We start from the raw sequence: 20473 nt of genomic DNA on the forward strand, positions 1-20473 counted from the left end.
AAATGATTGGGTTCTGAATGGGTTTTTTACTTGTAATATGAAATAAGCCATTATCATCCAAAATATGAAGATCCTTCTTACAGAACAAACACTACAGAAATTTTAACAGAACAGTAGAAACTATGTCATTCATCAGACACCTCAACACATTCAAACAGGATCAAGTACTCAATGTCCAAAACGCCAAACCTGAGATTGCACACAAGCTCATGTTACCCTAAATGGCAATACCACCCACACATTAAAAGAGTCACTTTTAAAAATACACAATCAAAGCATCTAGTTTAAAACACTACTCTTTAAGTTGAGGACTTTATTCTACTCAGCAAGGTGTCTGTCTTCCAAAGCAGCGTCTCGCATTGCAGAAATACAAACTCATGGTGAGTTCTGTGACCACTGCTGGCCTATTTATGTCACTCTAACCACTACCTCTAATCCCAGGGTGTGTTCTTGACTGTGTAAAAATCTAATGTTTCTTGATAAAAACACTATAATTCTCTTCTCCAATGGTTACAATTATTTTTTAAAAAGTATGCAATAAATTTAGTGTTACTGCCATGAAAGGACAAAAAGATGTAATTCTGTTCCAAAATTAACTTAGTCTCATGGATTTCTATTAAGTCTCTCAAGCATTCCAGAGAATCTTTTCATATCTCCGTTTCTGGAAAGTGTAATCAGTATAGAAGTAATTTGGGAACTTGGAAATGGCATTCATGTTTTGCAGCAGATGCCAAATTTTTGACCGACATGGCTCCCACAATTACTGTTACCATCAGTCCAGTCAGTTAACAGGTTGTAGGAAAAGATTCGTTTTTGCAGATACTGCTAAGCTGTTTAAAGAGAAGAGAAAGAGATTAATTTAGCGAGTATAAAACGCACAGATATTTAAAATATTTTGAATACTTTGTTGGATATATCAGAGGTCTGACTACATTTTTAACAAACATGTACTTTTTAGTTAAGCCTGCTTAAAAAAGGTTAAAACTTAAATTACCATTATAGAAATACTATGCCAATATGTGTTAGTTAATTCATGTATGAATACTGACCTCCAGAGGAAGACAGGGATTAAAAAGCTACATCTTTAGGTCTTCTACCATTTTTACCACACAGGTACAAATCGGAAATCAAACTCGAAATAGTTCCCCAAATACTAATTTGTTCTCAACCATCACATTAAATACAACGGAACCTGAAAATTTCAATCTATTTTATATTCCAGAACTCTCTATCAAAATTCTAATTATTCACAACACAATTTCTAAAAATAGTAAGACAACAGTTTTATATTAATCATAATTTTTAATTAACAAGTAGTGAACAGGACACTTTAAGATACTGTTTACTACACAATGAAATTAAACAACTGTTGTAAACTGAGAAACCCAAACATTTACAGAAAAATGTGCTTACACATAAATATGATAAAATTTATTTAAATCCCCTGGTCAGTCCTAAATACATGCAGTTACCAAGTAAAAACATGACTATGAGTTGATGCAAAAAACAAAAACAAAAAAAAAAGACAAAAACCATTGTCGCCCAAACTAGGAAAGAAACAATGAAATGGAACTAGAAAAGACAGGTACTAAAACACGTGGACCTTAACAAAGCAACTCTAAAATCAGGCATTCTAATCTTGCCACTATCAAGAGCTCTAATTCCCCAAGCTGCCATTTATAAAATGACATTCTACAGTCTGTACTGGAATTTCAAAACAGAAACTGATCTCCCAAACCCACAACTTGAATGCAGGAAAAGCAGATGTTAAGAAACCAGTCCACGGAAATGGTGTAATTCTTAGGAAAACAAGCTTACTGCTTCCAGAATCTTTTGACTAAGATCACAGTCTGTATTACCAAGAATCATTTTCCCTATTTTCATCCACTACTTCCCAATGTCATGCTAAAGATGAATAAATTCTTTGAGCCCATAACTGAAAGATCAACAAACCTGATTTTATTATGTCACCATATTTTTGTCATTGGTACTGCACAAAATTATATACAAAGAAATATATACAAAAATGTTCAAGTATTAAATTTCAATTCAAGGCTTCTGTTTCAAAAGCTACATTTAACATATTTCAGAAGGAGCACAAATTAGTCATTTCAAATAACTTTCCAACTACTTTTGGTTTATCTCTATGTATATATATATATATATATAATTCAGTAGGCACTAAAATCCATGCAGCTGCATTGTGGGGGCTTGTTCCTGCCCTTGAAGAAGCAGGTCCATCACTCCAAGTTGTAAGAGATTGGCTACTACCCATTCATGCTCAAGTGCAGTGGATAACTTTACAAAATGTGATATACTGAAAACCAGAGACTAATTTAAGTCTCAAATCATATTATCTAGCAATAAAACAGTTACAGTTAGTTGTGCAAGAACAAGATTCCATTTCCATAAACAAATAACAAAAGAAAACATCTTACGTGTAAGATAACTTACATCTTTGGACTGCTGGAAAATACTTAATAATGAACATTTTAAAAATAAAAGACAGCAGAAGCCCTGATATTACCTCTTCTTCCTTATTTCTTATACTACCTTTTAAAATAAAGCAGGAAATGTGGCCAGCAGCTGGTCCCGTCTCTTCTGCCCCAACAGCTGTATCCACTTTAGCACAAAGAAAAACAAGGATGCTAAATACGTATATCCTTTATCAAACAGTGATGTTTCACAAAGAATTTAATGTCTCTTGCACTAGGACATGATAACACAGATTTAGACAAGTGGACAATAAACAGTATTTCAAGGGAAGAATACTTTTCCATCTTTGGAAAAAACAGTCTAAATCATATTAAGTGGCCAAAACTATTTAATTTTAAAAAGTGAAAAATTTTAGAAATATGGAAAATAAGATTCTTTGTGAAGCCTCACTTTACATGTTTTCATTCACATTTCATAACCTTCAATATCTATCTAATCATACACAAATTTAGCCTAAACTTTAATACAACAAAAATAAATGCTTCCAACAATTTCTTCGTACTCAGTGATAGATAATTACTGTGCTGGTCCTCAGACATTTCACTAATCATTTCTCCCAGAAATCTGAAGGGTAGGTTAATTTCCAACTTAAGTAATGAAATATTAGGATCTTATATAGATTGTATTTCTGTGTTTTCTACTGTAAACTAGAAGGCATTCTTAAGTATTTTAAGAGATTTGTCATCTCCAGAAAAATACATTTGTGCATGCCTCAAATACTTATGTCAACCTTCGAAGTTGCTCTACAATTGGAATTCCAATTTGCACCGGGTACAACTCGGAAGTTCCATTCACTTCACCTGTTTCACTGTCTCCAAACTGTATCTCTATTAGCAGGTTTCAGTGTACAGTTGGAACCGATGTCCTCCAAGGCCATGTCCACACTGGGGACAGAAGAGCTAGGGACACGCAACTCTGAACAAGGGGACACATTTAACAGCTATTCAACCAGAAGCAACTTTAAGTACATCGTTGACCAGCACAAGTCTGTTTCCAGGGTGGACAGGGCCCAAATGAAGATTCCCCTCCCACCTTTCAATAAAAAAAGAAACAAACGAAAAATTTATCACACACACACACACACACACACAAATTGAGATGTTGCCCAGTAAAGCAGACTAAGCAGCAGAGCATGAGCGTTACGTGAAGAGATGGATCCTTACCAGGTTGGGAGGCGGGAACGACTGTTCTGTAACCCCTACAACGGAGCCTGGCAGGAAGGAAATCACCTAAAAAAGAAACTGTCAGAGAGATTTAATAGTCACAGGTTATCATTAGGAGTTGGTTACAGTGTCACATTCATGCGTTTTAGCTAAACACTTAAAAGATTTAATATTACTTTTTTTTCCGCCTCTGAAATGTGTCCGGTGAAGATGTCCCACTAAGGTGTTTGACATGGTGTAAGGGAGCAGAAGGGGGTAACCGCGGGTAAAGAGCAGATTACTTGACCCTACATTTTAAGAGAAGACGACGCCTTCCGAGCGCACGCCGAGCAGAACTCCACCGACACCTTATCCTTGTCCACATGGAGACACACTCCTCCCGCCGCGTCGTCCTCTTCCGGCAGCTCCGGCGGCTGCTTCCCCACCGGCAGGGCGTAGTCGTGGTCACCGGCGGGCGAGTCCCTGAAGAGCGAGGTGGTCAGGCGCAGTCCCACGCCGCTCAGCCGGCTCAGCAGGCGAGCCAGTCCCGTCTCGTTGGCGAGGACGGCCCGTAGGTAGCGACTCTCCTCCTGCAGTGCTTGCACGCGTCTGCCCAGCTCCCGGTTCTCGGCCCGCAGCTCCTGGTTCTCGGCGGCCAGTCCCCGGACTCGACTCTCCAGCCCCATCACGTACTCCTTCTTCTTGAGCCGATTGAGACGGGCCGCGGCCGCCGCCGCCTTCCGGGGACTCTTGGTCGCCGCTTGGTTGTTGTCGTTGGTGGTGGCGCTGCCGGTGCCTCCTCCCGGGGACTTTCTCCGCCTCTTTTCCGCGTTGCCGCGATCGCCACCGGCGCCGCCGCCGCCGCTGCAGCCTCCGATGCCGTTCAGCAGCCTCTGCAGCAGGTCAGAAAAGCGCTGCATCTCCGCGGCCGCGCTCTCGTCGTCGTCGTCCCCCCGCAAGAGGCCGCCGCTCTCCGAGCCTCCGCCGGACGAGGACAGGGGCCCGGGCGAGCTGAGCCCGGGCTCCAGATGCCAGTCCGGTTGCCGAGGGTCCAGCAGATCGGCCAGTTCCAGCCCGGAGAGAAAGTCCATGTCCTCCGGCTCTTCTTTGGGGACCATGGCGATCGCGTCCTCCTCGTCCTCCTCCATCTTCCCTGGCGGGGGCGAGGGCACGGGCGCGCGCACGGCCACGCCGCCGCGGCTCCCCCTCCGGGCCGCCTCCGACTCGCCCCCGTAGCCCGGCGGCGGCCGGCGCTCAGGCGATCCCGACCCCGCCGAGGTCTCCGCCCCCGCGGCCGCCGCGCTCGGGTCCTCCCGGCCGGCGCGGACACTCGACGAGTCTCGGCCCGAGGCTGCCAGCAGCTTGGTCAGGCTGTGCCTCATGGGGCCGGGCGGCAGGCCCGGCTAGGCCGCAGCCCCGCCGACCCCGGGGCCCCCCCGCGCCGCCGCGCGCACAGCCACGACGCGGAACGAACCGCAGGCACCGGGAAGGTCCGAGTCGCCTCCCGCGGCCGCCCAACCCCCCGCGCGGGGCGGGGAGACGGCCGTGGAAGCGAGAAGCGGCGACACCCGAGGGGACCCGGCCGCGCCACCCAGACAGCGGCCCGGCCGGAAGTTACCCTCGCTCCCCGCCCCGCCCACCGCAGTGCGCGCCGCCAGCCGTGATCTCGCGACGTCGCGAGTGCTTTCGAGGGGCGGGATTTCGAGCTCCGCGGTGATGTCATAGTAACAGCGGCAAAAACAATGGAACTTGGGTTTACACACGCTCCCTAATCCATCAGTACTACCCAGTACCAAACTCGACAATCCAACGCTTGACCTCTAGCTTGACCTATATATACAAAGATTTGAGAACACTTTATTTTTGCTGTTTCTCCCTAAATTGCAAGCAAAAGAACACGCGAGGAAAGAGCCACGACTAAAACAAAAGACTAAATGGTGTTACCAACCTCAGAACAACTTATTCACGCACTCATGTCATAGCTCTCTGGGCGACATTCAGAAGTCCTTAGTGTCAGGCAATCTTTCATACTACAACCACAGCTATTATTACTGTTGTTATCATCTTCATCAGCGTCATTATTTGTTTTTGCCACGGACTCACAGCATTACCTGGTTTGCTGTGGACTGAGTGGCTTGTTTGTTTACTGGTCTGTTGTTTTGCTGTTTGTTTTGTGCATGTCTTTTGGTAATGTTTTCTTCATTTGTCAAACTAGCAATTTCTTCTGCTTTTTCAAATACTGGCTTTTTGAGAAGACCAAGTCAGCTGTCTTGAAGAAAACACCACATTCCCAATCTGTGGTTCTGGCTTGTCTATGCTATTTCTCTAGTTTCCTAAGGGATTTGGGACTTGAAGTGTTTACAAATGCCCTACAGTATAATGAAACCATAGCTCATGTTTGCCAAAGAGAAGCTTGCATTAAAGAAGGACACACACACACACACACACACACACACACACACACACGAGGGAGAGAGAGACAGAGACAGAGAGACAGAGACAGAGAGAGACAAAGCGAGAAAGACAGACAGAAATGTTACCTTCTAGGGTTCTTGGTCTTGCTTGACTCTGCTAATTAAAGAATTAAAAGCAGGAAAAATGGAAACAGAGCAAGCAGCAACGGGTAAATTTTATTACAAACAAAGCACACACAGGTATTCCTGGTGACCTAGGATCTGTCCCCACCCCTCCCATTTTGGGTTGATCAATTTATGGAAAGAAAGAGGAGCTGACAGGCCTATAGCTTTGGGCAAACATGTTGCAGACCAGCTTCGACCAGTAAGCTGAAAAGCGTAGAAGGGCAAGCTGCTGGCCTGAAAAAGCATGCCAGGCCTTTGTCGCAGGTAAGAGCAGTGAGGAAGAAGCCCAAAGTTGGCAGTCTTTATTATCATGTGCTGTTCCTTTTCCTGTCTGTCCACCCGTCAGTTCGGTTCTGCCTCCTGGCTCCTTTAAACACACTCCACTTGTTCATGTGTAAAGTACTGTCAAGGCAAACTACCTGCGCCTCAAAGGGAGTAGAAAGAGATGGTTTTTCTTGTGCTGAATAAACCGTGGCCCAGGAACATGAGATTGAGGGTGCCCTGAATGACATATTCCAATTTGGAAATAGTTCCAGACAAACAGAAAGACACAAAGCAAGACATTTTTCAAATACGTTGGTGGAAACTTCAGGTAGGCAGATTACAGCAAAGTGAGGAAATCCCTGTTACTGTTCTCAGAGATCTTTGATAAAATTCCTAGCTTTGGATTTGGGGGGCGGAGCTACTGGTCTGTTAAATCAATACTTTCCAAACACTTTTACATAATAGTTGAAAGGATATAAGGTCAGGCATAGAGGTGGTCAATGAATGGTAAGCCTAGTCAAAATAGCCCAAGATAATTTCTCTCTGGAGTTTCAACATCACAACACTGCACAATCAAGTTGTGATCAATCTTTCAAACATGCAGAATCTTTAACATGGAGATGTGGTATTTCTTTCTGGAAAACGCAGTTCATAGTGCACATGGTGACTAGAATAAATCCATCTCCAAGCTTAACTTACATACCAATAGAGGACCCTGACTGACCCAGAATAGAAGACATACATCTAAACCCATGTCGCTCCGCCGCATGAATCTTGACAAAGATGTCAAAAATATGAATTAGAAAAAAATAACCTCTTTTGAAAAAAGTGGTGCTAAGAAAACAGGTTATCAACATGTAAAAGAGCTAGGCAGTGGTGGTGCACATCTTTTATCCCAGCACTTGGGAGGCAGAGGCAGGCGGATCTCTGTGAGTTTGAGGCCAGCCGGGTCTACAAGAGTTAGTTCTAGGACTGTTAGGACCCCAGTTGTTCAGTGTACAGTTGTTCTGTGTGAAACCCCAGAGGTTCAGTGTACAGTCGTTCTGTGTGGGATCCCAGATGTTCAGTATACAGTCGTTCTGTGGAGGACCCCAGATGTTCAGGAAATGATTAGGTAATAATTGATAAATGGGATCGCAAGAAATCAGAACATGTCTTCTTAACCAAGGAAGCAGTCTTGTGAAGAGACGCCCTACAGAAACAGGGGAAGTCTGTTAGCTCTGCGCCTGACGTAGGATTAACATCTAGAATACATTAAGAACTCATAAAACTAAATAACAAGAAATAAAATGATTCGGTCAATAAACGGGCTAATGAAATAGACAGGGGGTTCTCAAAAAAAGATGTGAAAATGGCCAATAAACCTGTAAAACTATGCTCTGTCTCAACAGCCATCAGAAAATGTAGACTGAAATTACAGCCGAAAATCCACTTCTTTCTCATCAGAAAGGCGGGCGCTAGAGCAGCACCAAGTGCTGGAAAGAGTGTGAACCATAGGGAACCCGTATCTGCTGCTCGTGGGGATGCACTCTGGTCCGTCCATGGCGGAAATCTGTAAAGTAGCTCTGCCTTATGGACCGACCGTCCCTGTGTCTTCACCAAAGGACGCCAAGTAAGCCTATCACAGAAATATTTTCACATCTGTGCTCACTGAAGCACAGGCCACAATAGCTAAGTTATAGATCCAATCACGGTGTGCCACAGTGTAAGAATGAATAAAAGGTAATATATATAGACAGAATGGATCTTTTCTTCTTTCGTGCGTGCATGAGTGTGTGTGTGCTGAGACAGAGTTTCTCTATGTAACCTTCCTGGTCATCCTAGAACTTACTTTGTTGTCCAAGGTGTTCCCGAACTCACAGAGGTCCACCTGTCTCTGCTTTCTGAGTTCTGGGATTAAAGGTGTGCACCACCAACACCAGGGCAGAATGTAACTTTTGTAAGCCATAAGGAATAACAAAGTTTTCCCTTATAGAGGAATGGGAATGACTAGGGCTAATATATTAAGCAAAGAGAAAGCTAGTCTCCGGAAGATAAACATTACATGTTTTCTCTCATTTGTCGTTTCTAGGTTTTATGTAGACACACAAAATCATAGACATACATAAACAATTTACATACATACATACATGTGACAAAGTGAAACTGTCTAGGAGAACAAAAGGGTCCAACAGAAGTAGAGCTGGGGAGATGGGAAATATGCTCGAAGAACACTATATACCTATATGAAAAAATACTTTTTGTAATATATTATTATGTACAGTGGATACATAATGAAAACAAACGTATAAAATCTAAGATCTAAGAAAATCTGAAATTCCATGAGAAAAGGTAATACTACCCCAATCATTAAGTTTGAGAGAGAAATGCTAGCTGTTAGGAGACAGTCTTTGGAGTGTAGAATGCCACTGGGACTTGCCATATGCTACTGGACATGTGTGAGCGCAGCCGCTTCCAGCTGAATGACCTGACCCAGATCTGTCAGGCCATACTTAGCGTGCCCCAAAATAGATCCTGCCTGCCTGGTTGGAGAAAGAGAAGTCTGCAGACTTTAAATAATTTACACAGAAATGAAGCCTACTGGAAGTTAAGCAGACACATGGAAGGTTCTTTCATTTTGTTTTGAATGTTGCTGTCTTTCAAGTAATTACGATGGTGTATGGCTCAAAAATCAAATGACGTAAAAAAAATTGTCCATGTTGAGAAGTGTCATTTCAAATCTTCTTTTTGACAACTTCATTCCCTATGCCCCACAACACCGCTAACAAGTCCTTTCCCTAGCATTTTTCAACATTCATTTGTATTTCTAGACATAAATTTTACTCATAGTCTCCTCTCCTCTTTTGCCCAGAACCAGAGAAAGAGCATATATTATATTGTTTCACCTTTTTACATACATCCTGAAGATACTGCTGTGTAATAGATAATCAACTATTTCTTCATGGTTGTGCCGAATTACAAAGAGAAATGTTAACTGGGTGTTCTTCAATGCTGTGAGCCATTTCTAATCTTCTGCTATTAGAATGATATAATCAATATAATCTTGTGTTAGCATTCCATAACTGTAACAAATACTGACAGTTGACAAGTGGGAGAAGATTGCTTTGGCTTATTGCTTTGCAATTTTAGCCCATGATTAATTAGCTCCCTTGCTTTGGGGCCTGGGAGGGCATCATGTCTGGATCAGAGAGTAGAACAAGACCACCCACCTCACGGTCAGAGAACAAAGAAAGAAGAAAGGATCCAAGTCTCTCAGTCCTCTTCAGCAGCAAGTGACCTAAAGACCTTCCATTAAGCCCCAACTCTTAACACTTCCCAGTGATGTTCCCTCCAGGACCATTAGCATGTGGGCATGTAGGCACTTAGGATCCAAACTGTGTCAAACCTTTAACATGAAAGAGAAAATTATTGTAGATGAGTACAGAGAAGAATGGATCAGAAAACGGATGAGAACAACTTGGCAGCTAGCAAAGGCCGGCGTCCCCTTGTGGACCTGGGGAGTTGGGGCTTGCGGGATATTATAGTTCATTAGATGTGTAGTGAATGACAGGGCTGGCATGGTCCAAGGGTGATGTGAGAGTGTCATATATCAATCTGTTGATTTCATTGGTTAAGCAATAAAAAACTGCTTGGCCCTCATAGGCTAAAACATAGGTGGGAGGAGTAAACAGAACAGAAGGCTGGGAGAAAGAAGTTGAGTCAGGAGTCGCCATGATTCTCCCACTCCAGGCAGATGCAGGTTAAGATCATTCCTGGTAAGCCAGCTCGTGGGCTACAGCAGATTATTAGAAATGGGCTAGTCCAGGTGTGAGAGCTAGCCTAGAAGAGGCTAGATAGAAATGGGCCAAGCGGTGTTTAAAAGAATACAGTTTCCGTGTAATTATTTCGGGGCATAAGCTAAGCTAGCCATGTAGGTGGCCGGGGTGCTGGGGACGCAGCCCCGCCACTCCTACTACAACACAAGGGGATGTTTTCTTCATATGTTTTCCGAGTGGAAAGGGCTTGGTTCTTGATATCTTTTATTTCCCAAGTGACACGCACATCAGGTACTGGAACTCACCTCACCTGTGCAGCCCAGGCCACACACATCAGGTACTGGAGGTCCCCTGTGCAGCCTGGGTCACGCGCGTCAGGCACTTGAAACTCCCCTGTACAGTCTGGGCCATTAGGCTTGACAGGTTTTTAGCATTTAGACGATAACATCGATTTGTTCTTAGGAGGACGGAAAATAATTGCAAAAGCCTATTCTTAGCCCGTGTTCCACATTCTGAGCAATGTTTCCAAGACTCATGATTGAACTTCTTTAAAAAGTACTCCCTAGGGCCTGGAGAGATGGCTCAGCAGTTAGGAACTCGGTGTTCTTCCAGAGGACTCAAGTTCAATTCCCAGCACCTGCATGGCAACTCACAACTATCTGCAACTCTAAGATCTGTACACCCTCACACAAATGTACATGCAGGCAAAACACCAATGCACATAAAATAAAGGTTTTTTAAAAGAGAGAGAGAGAGAGAGAGAGAGAGAGAGAATGAAAAAGCACCCACTCCCCACCTGACATGGACTTGGGAACTAAGTAGATATAGCAATGCAGACACCTAGTGACCCATTAAACACTCATGCCCCTTCCTTCTAGTTCTCCCCATCTCACAGCAGAGATTGACCGCTTTCCCATCACAGTGGTGGAGCCTGGTTCGTCTGAATCATCCATGGCAACCTGCCCTATGAAAACACTAGGCTGAAGTATTTCCTGAGGGCAGAGTTTGGGACAATGGATGCTGGAAGAGACACCATCTGGCTGGGTAGCCTATGTTTTAGGGTCACAAGTCCAAGTTACAGTCCTCTTTCCTGGTGGCCTAACAGGCAAGGTTTCAAAGTTCTGCTCAGTCTCATAGTGGGGAGGGAAGACAATTCGTAATTCGTAAATTCATCTGGTCAGTGCCCTGACCCAGCCAGCCACAGCTACTCCATAGGTGTCTTGGTAGAAGTAGAACTTGATAGAATCACAGGCGCGGGTGCCAGAGCTCCTTTCAAGTCTTTAAATCATTTTTTAAAAACTTCAATAGAACAGCGCTGTGGAGATCTAGGTTTTCCACCCATCCCTTACTGGGAACTAGCCTGAATTCATTTTCACTCCCCGAAGCAGGCACAGTGCTCTGAAAACACGGCAGATCCCCTGTCCATCAATGTTTCTCTTTGCAAATTCTCATCCATCTTTCGGACTAGACTCTTTCCTTCAGGGCACACCAAGGGCTTACGAGTTTGTGCTCTTCCAGAGGTCACGCGTAGTTCTGCAATGCAACAGACACAGCGTTTAGTTTTAGGGTCTCCACTCTGCTGCCATTCATTTTAGGGTTACTGACGGTGAGTGTGAAGATTCAGTCTGCTTTAGAAGAGTTTTGTTGCTGTTTTGCTTTTAAATTTTTCCCTCTCAAGGTAATAGCTTAGAATAAGCCAACTGACATGTTGTCGGTTTGGTCCGATGACACAATTGGAATTGGAACCTACATGTTCCAATGATAACTATTACTTTATAGAGGAGAACACTCTATCCTGGATGCTCACTCTTGAATGGTCAGAAGTTAAATACAAAGTGTCAAGCATGCAAGAAATACCACACACACACACCCCGTGTGCGTGTGCACGCTCGCGTGTGCGTGCCGTGTGTTTCAAGGGTAGTTTATATACTGGGAAGAAGCATATGAATTTTAGAGTCTGAAAACAGACTTGTTTACTTAATTGGCAATGCCCTACACAAAAAATAGAAGTGTGACATCCTTCGTTAAAACATTAATTGCGGGGGCTGGAGAGATGGCTCAGTGGTTAAGAGCACTGACTGCTCTTCCAGAGGACTTGGGTTCAATTCCCAGCACCCACATGGCAGCTCACAACTGTCTGAAAATGCAGTTCCACGAGATCTGACACTTTCACACCAATGCACATAAAATAAAGTTAAATAAACCATTAAAAAATTAAAAAAACATCAACTGCTTGACAGTGACTATAAAGGATTAAAGCAAGTCAGGGAATTCCATGGCACCCTGGCCAAGAGCCTTCAGTGTAGACCTCACTTCAGAGCATCGTGACTTTAGACAAACTACTTTCTTAAGAGGCTCACTGTTTCATTCACAGAACAGGGACAACACATCCTCTCTTGAGTTGTCGCAGGGTGGAATGAAAAGTGTTTGACACACTGAGGGATGGAGGGAGGACTGGAACAATGGTTGCTCTTGCTAAGGACCCTGGTTCAGTTCCCAACACCCACATGAGCTCACAACCACTCATGACTCCAGCAGCAGAGAATCTGATGCTGCCTTTTAATCCCCTTGAACAAAGGCATGCAAAGAACTCACACACACACACACACACATGCAGACAAAGCACTTACACACACACATGCAGACAAAGCACTCCCGCACACATGCAGACAAAGCACTCACGCACACACATGCAGACAAAGCACTCCCACACACATGCAGACAAAGCACTCCCGCACACATGCAGACAAAGCACTCCCACACACATGCAAAGCACTCACGCACACACATGCAGACAAAGCACTCACGCACACACATGCAGACAAAGCACTCGCGCGCACACACATGCAGACAAAGCACTCACACACACACATGCAGACAAAGCACTCACGCACACATGCAGACAAAGCACTCACACACACATGCAGACAAAGCACTCACGCACACACATGCAGATAAAGCACACACACACATGCAGATAAAGCACTCACACACACACATGCAGACAAAGCACTCCCGCACACATGCAGACAAAGCACTCACACACAAATAGTATAAACACATCTGTAAATAAAATTCTTTGATATACAACAATCACACTTTCTCATTCTTCTTTCTTCATTTACAGGGTGACATTGTTTACATGGGGAATTCAAGGGCAACCTGGGTGGGCTAAGTTTCTCTGTCTCTGGGAAGGAAGGAAGGAAGGAAGGAAGGAAGGAAGGAAGGAAGGAAGGAAGGAAGGAAGAAAGAAAGGAAGGAAGGAAGGAAGGGAAAGTAACAAGCAAAAAGAAAGCCTGCACGTAATAGTTTTTTAGTAAATAAAACTTGCTATATAACTATTGGTGTTCTTGGCAGCAAATGACTGAGAAAAATTACTATACTATAGTCTACCTTACAGGTATTCATAATTTCATATATAAAATGATTAAGAATGGGGGGAAATGGGAAATAAAATATATTTTGGTAATTAACTTGAAGACTTTACTTCTTTAAGAACATTAAGAAGTCTATATTTAACTGCCATATTAAATAGCTATTTCTACAAAAATTATTCCTACCAAATTCCTAAGTATGTATATATGTACATTCAGCTTAGACTTTTGAAATGCAAATTCAGTTGCAAGAAATGTATTGACAGAAAACAGTATATAAGTTACTGGAAAAACAAACACAGCCTGCTATGACTGGTTCCCTAAACTGAGGTGCTTTTGCCTATTAGCATACTGAAAAAAAGAAAAAGAAACCATTGAGAATCTCAGTACAGCACATCTAAATCCTATCTGTGACTCAGGAGAAAAACCAAGAAAGTGGGAGTAAGCTAAACTTGCAGGAAATGTTAAAATTAATGACTCGGTGAACTTGAATCTCAATGATCAATAGAATGAGTGTAACAGAGCTGGCTTTTATATTTTGGTAAGCCAGTGAGCGATCAAACTTTTGGTTTCCCAAGCTAATACAAAATCAGATCAAATCAGACTCTTTTCATTGCGAATCGGGCTAACGTCTGTTTATGATCTTAGCTACAGTAGGCCTAACTCTCTGCAACGGTCAATGGGGCTACGTTTTCCTTTTTTTCACAATAGCACATTCATTTCGGGATCCTTGAAATCATAAATCTTAAGCAATAGGAAGACATCTGAGGTTGAAGATGAGTAAGTTGTGAAGTAGAAGAAACAGATAATCTTAAGAAAACTTCCGGGCTGGAGAGATGGCTCAGAGGTTAAGAGCACTGGCTGCTCTTCTGAAGGTCCTGAGATCAATTCCCAGCACAAGGTGGCTCACAACCTTCTGTAATGAGATCTGATGCCCTCTTTTGGCCTGCAGGTGTACATGCAGACAGAATACTATATACATAATAAATAATAAAGAAAACAAACAAAAAGAGAAAATCTCAAAGGCACAGTGGGGACTCTGGTTAATCTTAAATGTATTCTAGGTGGTCGAACTGAACATTAATAATAATTTTACAACAGCAACAACAACAGTGTCATAGTAAAGTGGTTTTGTACTTAAAAGTATAGTAAATGAATTATCTTTGCTTTTGCCATAAAGCTATGGCACAATATCTGAAGTATTAACCCCAGGCAACGGGAGGCAGAATTTCCCTTATGGGAAGAGATGGCGGAGTTTGGCGTTAAGTTCTCTCTCCTTGCTTAAAAGATCCAGGCTGTGCTTTTTGAAGGCTTCTGATTGGAGACGGAGCTCGTCATAAGCTTTTTGGATCCCGTCTACCTTGCGCTGAAGCTCTCGAACCCTCAAGTTACTGTCAACGGCCACCGCCTCCTGCTCGAAGCGTTCGAGTGCATGCTTCTTGGCCATGGCTGCCGTCTCCAGCTTCTCCTCAAGCTGGCGGATCTCTGCTTGCTTGTTCTGGAGAACCTTGCCCCTCTCCATGGACAGCTGCAGCAGCTCCTCTTTCTCGCGCGAGACAGTCTGCAGCCTAGCCTGCAGCTCCTGGCTCAGGCTGCTGTGGGCCTCCTGGTCCTTCGCCATCTGTTCGGTGGCCTGCCGGTGTTGCTGCTTGAGGCTCTGCAGCTGGCTGAGCAGCTGCTCTCTCTCCTCGGCATGGGCACAGGCCTGCTGGTTCTGCAGACCCAGCAGCTCCTTCTCTCGGGCCTGAGCCTGGCTGGCATCGTGAGCACATCTCTGTTTCAAGACCTGCAATTCCTCCGCCAAGGCCTTGTTGTGTGCGGTAAGCTGCAGTACCTTGTCTTCCTGGTCTTTCAGAGCCTTACTGAAGAGGCTGCTATTCTCCCGCTTCAGCTTCTCGTTCTCCTCCTTCAGTCTGATGTTTTCATTCTTGTGCTCGTCCTTGAAACGAATCATCAGCTCGTGGTTGGCTGCGAGGGTCATAAAGCGACCCTCCAGCTTTTGGACGTGCTCACTCTGGACCTTCATCTTCTCTATCTCCTGCATCCTCTTCTCCTCCAGCTCATTGTTGAGCAATTCCAGGATCTGGCAGCGTTCCAGAGCCTCATCGGCTCTGCGTTTCAGGATGCAGATGAGCTGGGACTGCTCTTGGATGCGGGAGCGGAGCATTGCCTTCTCGCCCTTCTCTTCCTCAGACAGTCCCCTAAGGTTGGCCAAAGCTTCTCTCAGGCCGTCCATTTCCTTAAACCCCAGTTCCTCATCCTGGCTTTGCAGATTTTCGTTTTGCTTCCCAAGGGGCTCGTCGGGGGGTGGGGTATCCATCCTAAGCGTCTTCCCGTCCTGAGGCATAGACGCTCGGCCTGAAAGCTGACTGCAGTCTTTCCCCACTCTGATTTCAAAAGGGCGTTGCTATGGACTCTTGGCACGCTCCAGCAGTTGGTTTTTCCAGTAAGGAGTCCTGTAATTGGTGGGCAGATCTTCAGAATCCAGTGAGGTAACAGGGGGCTTTCAGAGCCAATCTGGTCAGGCTACGGCCCGCCCTTTTTTGTTCTTAACCAATCACAGCTCTCAGCTCCCTGCCACGGTTCTGCCTGTGCAACCCTGAGAAGCAACCACAAAGTCGGCTTTTTATGCACACTGACCCCGCCTGATTTCTGGTAAGAATAAGCAAAGCAAGCCCCCAGAGACCTAGGCCTCCTCTTGGTCCTGAAAAGACACTGCACTGCTGTCTGTTGAGGCACAGTTGCCCTGTTCAACAAAGGACAGTCTGAACCCAAGTGCTCAGCTCAGCTGTTTTAACTGAAATTTCTTTTGTTTCTTTAGTGCTGTCTGGGAACGGATACCTTTAGACACTTAGCACTCCTGTTTTTCTCTATCCGGAAAATAAATTTACAGAAGGAGACACAATGAACAATATAGATGCGGTCAAATCCGCAAAGAAGAAAAAGAAATGATAGTTCCACGTGTGCCTAGCACCCTGGAGAAACCGAGATAAATATGTTGAACAGAGGCCAACGGTAAAAATCGAATGCCTTTAATTAGCTTGTCAGATAACACCGACATTTTAATATAAAGCTTATAGGGATTATTAGAACATCATGTTAAAAGAAAAATAAACAATTTCATTAAAAAACAGAAAAAGTCAGCTGTATTGTGAACCCAGAATTGCCCTTGTCAGAAGCCCTTTCTTGGGATAATAATCTGAAGAAAATATTTTGTGCATGGTTTTTGCTGTCTGCCCTATAATAATTAAAAAGATTGAACTTAAATATCCAAAAGAAGCAGCTATTGATCATTACCATGTCCAAAGGAAGTTTCTCATGGCACAGGAAATATTTATGTTAGAAAGATAACTGAAGAAGAGAAAGGTACAGAATTTGGTGCTCAAAATAAACTTGGTATTGTCAAACCTGGGGAGAGAGAAATAGTTGGCTCTTTGTGCAATGACAGTGTTGAGGAGTTAGACTTCATCAACACACATACAAAGATGTCTATGTGTCCTTGTAACTATTGGGGGGATGTTCAAATACTTCAGCTTTCACTGGGCACAAAACATAAGACAAAGGGGTTGAGATGTTCCCCTTGGTCTCAAATCTTAGAGATTATTTTCCATATCACAAATTTCTTGTCTATACATGGACTGCAAGGCTGAGGACTATGAACTTTCCTAATTTGGCTGTTTCAGACTTTAAAACTTTTTTAACTGATAAAAGTATAAATACTATACATATTAGAAGGGTACTGTACAATATTTCATATATATGTATATAGATACACTTTTGATCAGATTAAAAGGGTACTGAACAATATTTCATATATATGTATATATACACATACACACTTCTGATCAGATTAAAAGGATACTGTACAATATTTCATATATATATACATACATACACTTCCGATCAGATTAAAAGGGTACTGTACAATATTTTATATATATGTATACACACACACACTTTCGATCAGATATACACATTCACACATTTCTGATCAGATCAAATATATCTCCTCACATTTTTACTTTTATCACTTTCTTCTTCTTTTTTTTTTTTTGTTTTGTTTTTGTTTTTCGAGACAGAATTTCTCTGTGGCTTTGGAGCCTGTCCTGGAACTAGCTTTTGTAGACCGGGCTAGCCTGGAACTCACAGAGATCTGCCTGCCTCTGCCTCCTGAGTGCTGGGATTAAAGATGTGTGCCACCACCACCCGGCCCTTTCTTTTTTCTCCCTCCCTCCCTCCCTCCCTCCCTCCCTCCCTCCCTCCCTCCCTCCCTCCCTCTTGCTGTGAGAAAGGGTCTTACATAGCCCAGGCTGGCCTCAACCTACCATGTACCCAGGCATGACTGTGAACATCTGATCCTCCCATATCCACCTCTGGAGTGTTGTTAATGGACATAGATTAAGCTTCCCTCTTACACTTGTCTTTATACCTATAGATTAGAGCAGCTCTCAACCCTCATCAGAGAAGCTTCTTTCAGCAGTAGATGGTGCTTAAAACTGAGTCACAACTGGTCAAAGTTCACAGGATAAACGACCAGAGTATTCAGTTCTCCATGGAGTATCTGTGTTACCAACCAGTCTCCCCCCCCCCCGCCCCCACACCCCCCCACACACACAGAGCTCAGGGATCACAGAAGAAGGGACAGAGAGATAAAAAGAGATAGAGCTTTGCAAGCTCCACCCCAAACTCCTGTTTCCTGGACACCACAAGGCCCATTCTGAATGTGAATTCTGTAGTTATGGGTCCATGCTCATGACCTCCATAGGATCAAGCCAGTCAAAATTTCCACATGGCTGTGTCCTGCTGTGGTTTCCTTGGACATGGAAACAGTCCATTCTGCAGGGAAGCTCTCAAAATAGCTTCAGGAAGTACATGAAACTGATCAGATCCACCAGGTCCCTCCCTGCCAGAGTAAGCAGCGAAAGTTGAGAGTCCCTTTCAGCCTAATTGTAGGCTAAACTGCAAAGACGACTCTCAGCAAATTTAAGCTGCAAAGGAGACTGAGGCCAGACCGGCCGCCTGGAAGAGGGTTAAATCAACTGAAGCACCTGGAAAAGGGTACGCTTCAACCTGCTGAGCTGCTCGCAGGCTGTGGACTGTGTGCTTTTGTGAGCTGTCACCCGTGCTCCTGTAAGTTACCCCAATAAAACTCACTGGTTCACCAAGTTGGACTTTGGGGGTATCCATACTTTAGTGTGTCATGGGATCCTCTTCTTGGGTAAGGAGATGGGTATGTTGCATCTCCCCGGAGAAAGTTTTGTCTCACAACGGAGTGGGAATGAAACCCCATCCGTAGCTGAGGAATTACTGGCAATTGATGGCTATGGGGGAGGGGAAACCAGTTTTCTTCCGGGGATGCTACCCTGCCCATGCTCCAGCTGATGGCCCTACACCTACGTTCACAAACTAGAAGAACTAACTAGACCGAGTGATTAAATAAAGAGGACAGGGAGTTGAAATGGAGATGTGGTGGGTCAGGGGTGTCTGGAAGGAGTTGGAGGGATGAGGGGGGTGATTTTGGCCAAAATACATTGTTTACAGATATGACATTAAAAAAAGGATGAATCCAACATGAAGGAAAAGTAGGTGAAGAAATAGATGGAGTCCCTCTGACACGAGTCAACCTTTTAGTCTCTGAGTTTTACCACACGCGAAGCCTTTCCCACCTACCTCACTTCTGATTCAGTAGGAAAGACCATTAATATCTGCTCTGGAAGCAGACTATCACCTCTAACTGGACACGTGACTAAATAAGTGTTAGAAATATTTTCTTTTATTTATTTATTTATTTATTTATTTATTTATTTATTTATTTATTTAAGATTTCTGTCTCTTCCCCACCGCCGCCTCCCATTTCCCTCCCCTTCCCCCATCAAGTCCCCCTCCCTCGTCAGCCCAAAAAGCAATCAGGGTTCCCTGCCCTGTGGGAAGTCCAAGGAACCCCCACCTCCATATTTTCTAACACGAGCTCTCTGCCGACACAATAATCCCGATCATGCCGAATCAAAGCAAGACGAATTAGAAGATATGCAGGTTTATATAGGACTCCTGCGCTCTCTGATGCCGCCACCTTCATGGGAACCGGGAAGCCACCAGGGGGAAAGAGGGAAGACCACAAGTCGACTTTCCGGGGAGCAGTTTAACTAGACTGGGGGAGTAGTTCTGACCTCCTCTGCGGAGGAGTCAGGTTTGGCGGGCTACCTTGACCCTCTTTCCGGAGGTGGCGAGGTGCAAGGGGCACGGGGCGGGGCCTCCAAAGACGGAGGCCAGAGACAGGGATTTACAATAAGTAGTAAACACATATTTAAATTCTAGTGCAACACTCAAGAAAACTGAAAAAAAAAATCCTTGATGTAGTCAGCAAGCATTCGCAACACATCTCCAGATTAAGTCAGGACGGTCTTGGCCTAGAAGTCACAAAGGCACAAAATGAAACAAAACCATCATGCTGCGTTTCCTTGTGGTGGATGGGTGGTTCCATTGCTCAGGGAGGCAATTGCCTTGTGACTGTGGCACCAGCCAGAGCGGGGCTTGCAATGACGCTGCGTCCCAGAGCAACCTCGGTGCAGAGCAACTGGGTGGCTCAGTTAATGCATCATTCCCTTCCTCAGCATCCGAGAGTACCGCTAATCACTTCCAGGACAGACCCGGCGAAACAAGGGGAAGGAATCTTTACATTAGTGCTCACTAGTAGATTCGAGGCTACAGTGTTCGTTTGGGGAAAGAAGCAAATAATCTTTTAATCTTTTATTCGTGTGAGAGAGAGAGAGTTGTTTGGTTTTGGTTTGCTATTGTTATTGTTGTTGTTGTTATTATTATTATTATTATACCAGTCTCACCCTGTAGCCCAGGCTGGCCTCAAC

At 44.2% G+C, this 20473-nt stretch overlaps 2 protein-coding genes across 3 annotated transcripts; both read right to left on the minus strand.

Moving 5' to 3' along the window:
• Positions 1–693: 693 nt before the first annotated feature.
• Positions 694–5168, minus strand: Crebzf (CREB/ATF bZIP transcription factor). 2 transcript variants are annotated; one of them, XM_075953013.1, is made up of 4 exons: positions 3951–5168; positions 3660–3737; positions 2554–2622; positions 694–830 (listed from the first exon to the last, which is right to left on the minus strand). In XM_075953013.1, the coding sequence occupies exons 1-2, from the start codon at positions 5018–5020 to the stop codon at positions 3722–3724; spliced, it is 1086 nt and encodes a 361-aa protein (XP_075809128.1). In that variant the 5' UTR covers positions 5021–5168; the 3' UTR covers positions 694–830; positions 2554–2622; positions 3660–3721. The 2 variants fall into 2 exon arrangements, with proteins under 2 accessions (XP_075809128.1, XP_075809129.1); XM_075953014.1 differs by having other exon boundaries at positions 3836–5168.
• Positions 5169–14555: 9387 nt separating this feature from the next.
• On the minus strand, positions 14556–15990 carry Ccdc89 (coiled-coil domain containing 89). Its single transcript, XM_075952579.1, has one exon. The coding sequence runs from the start codon at positions 15955–15957 to the stop codon at positions 14845–14847; it is 1113 nt and encodes a 370-aa protein (XP_075808694.1). The 5' UTR covers positions 15958–15990; the 3' UTR covers positions 14556–14844.
• Positions 15991–20473: the final 4483 nt, after the last annotated feature.

Source organism: Microtus pennsylvanicus, chromosome 18 (assembly GCF_037038515.1).
Source record: "Microtus pennsylvanicus isolate mMicPen1 chromosome 18, mMicPen1.hap1, whole genome shotgun sequence".
In the NCBI taxonomy this organism is placed as follows: domain Eukaryota; kingdom Metazoa; phylum Chordata; class Mammalia; order Rodentia; family Cricetidae; genus Microtus; species Microtus pennsylvanicus.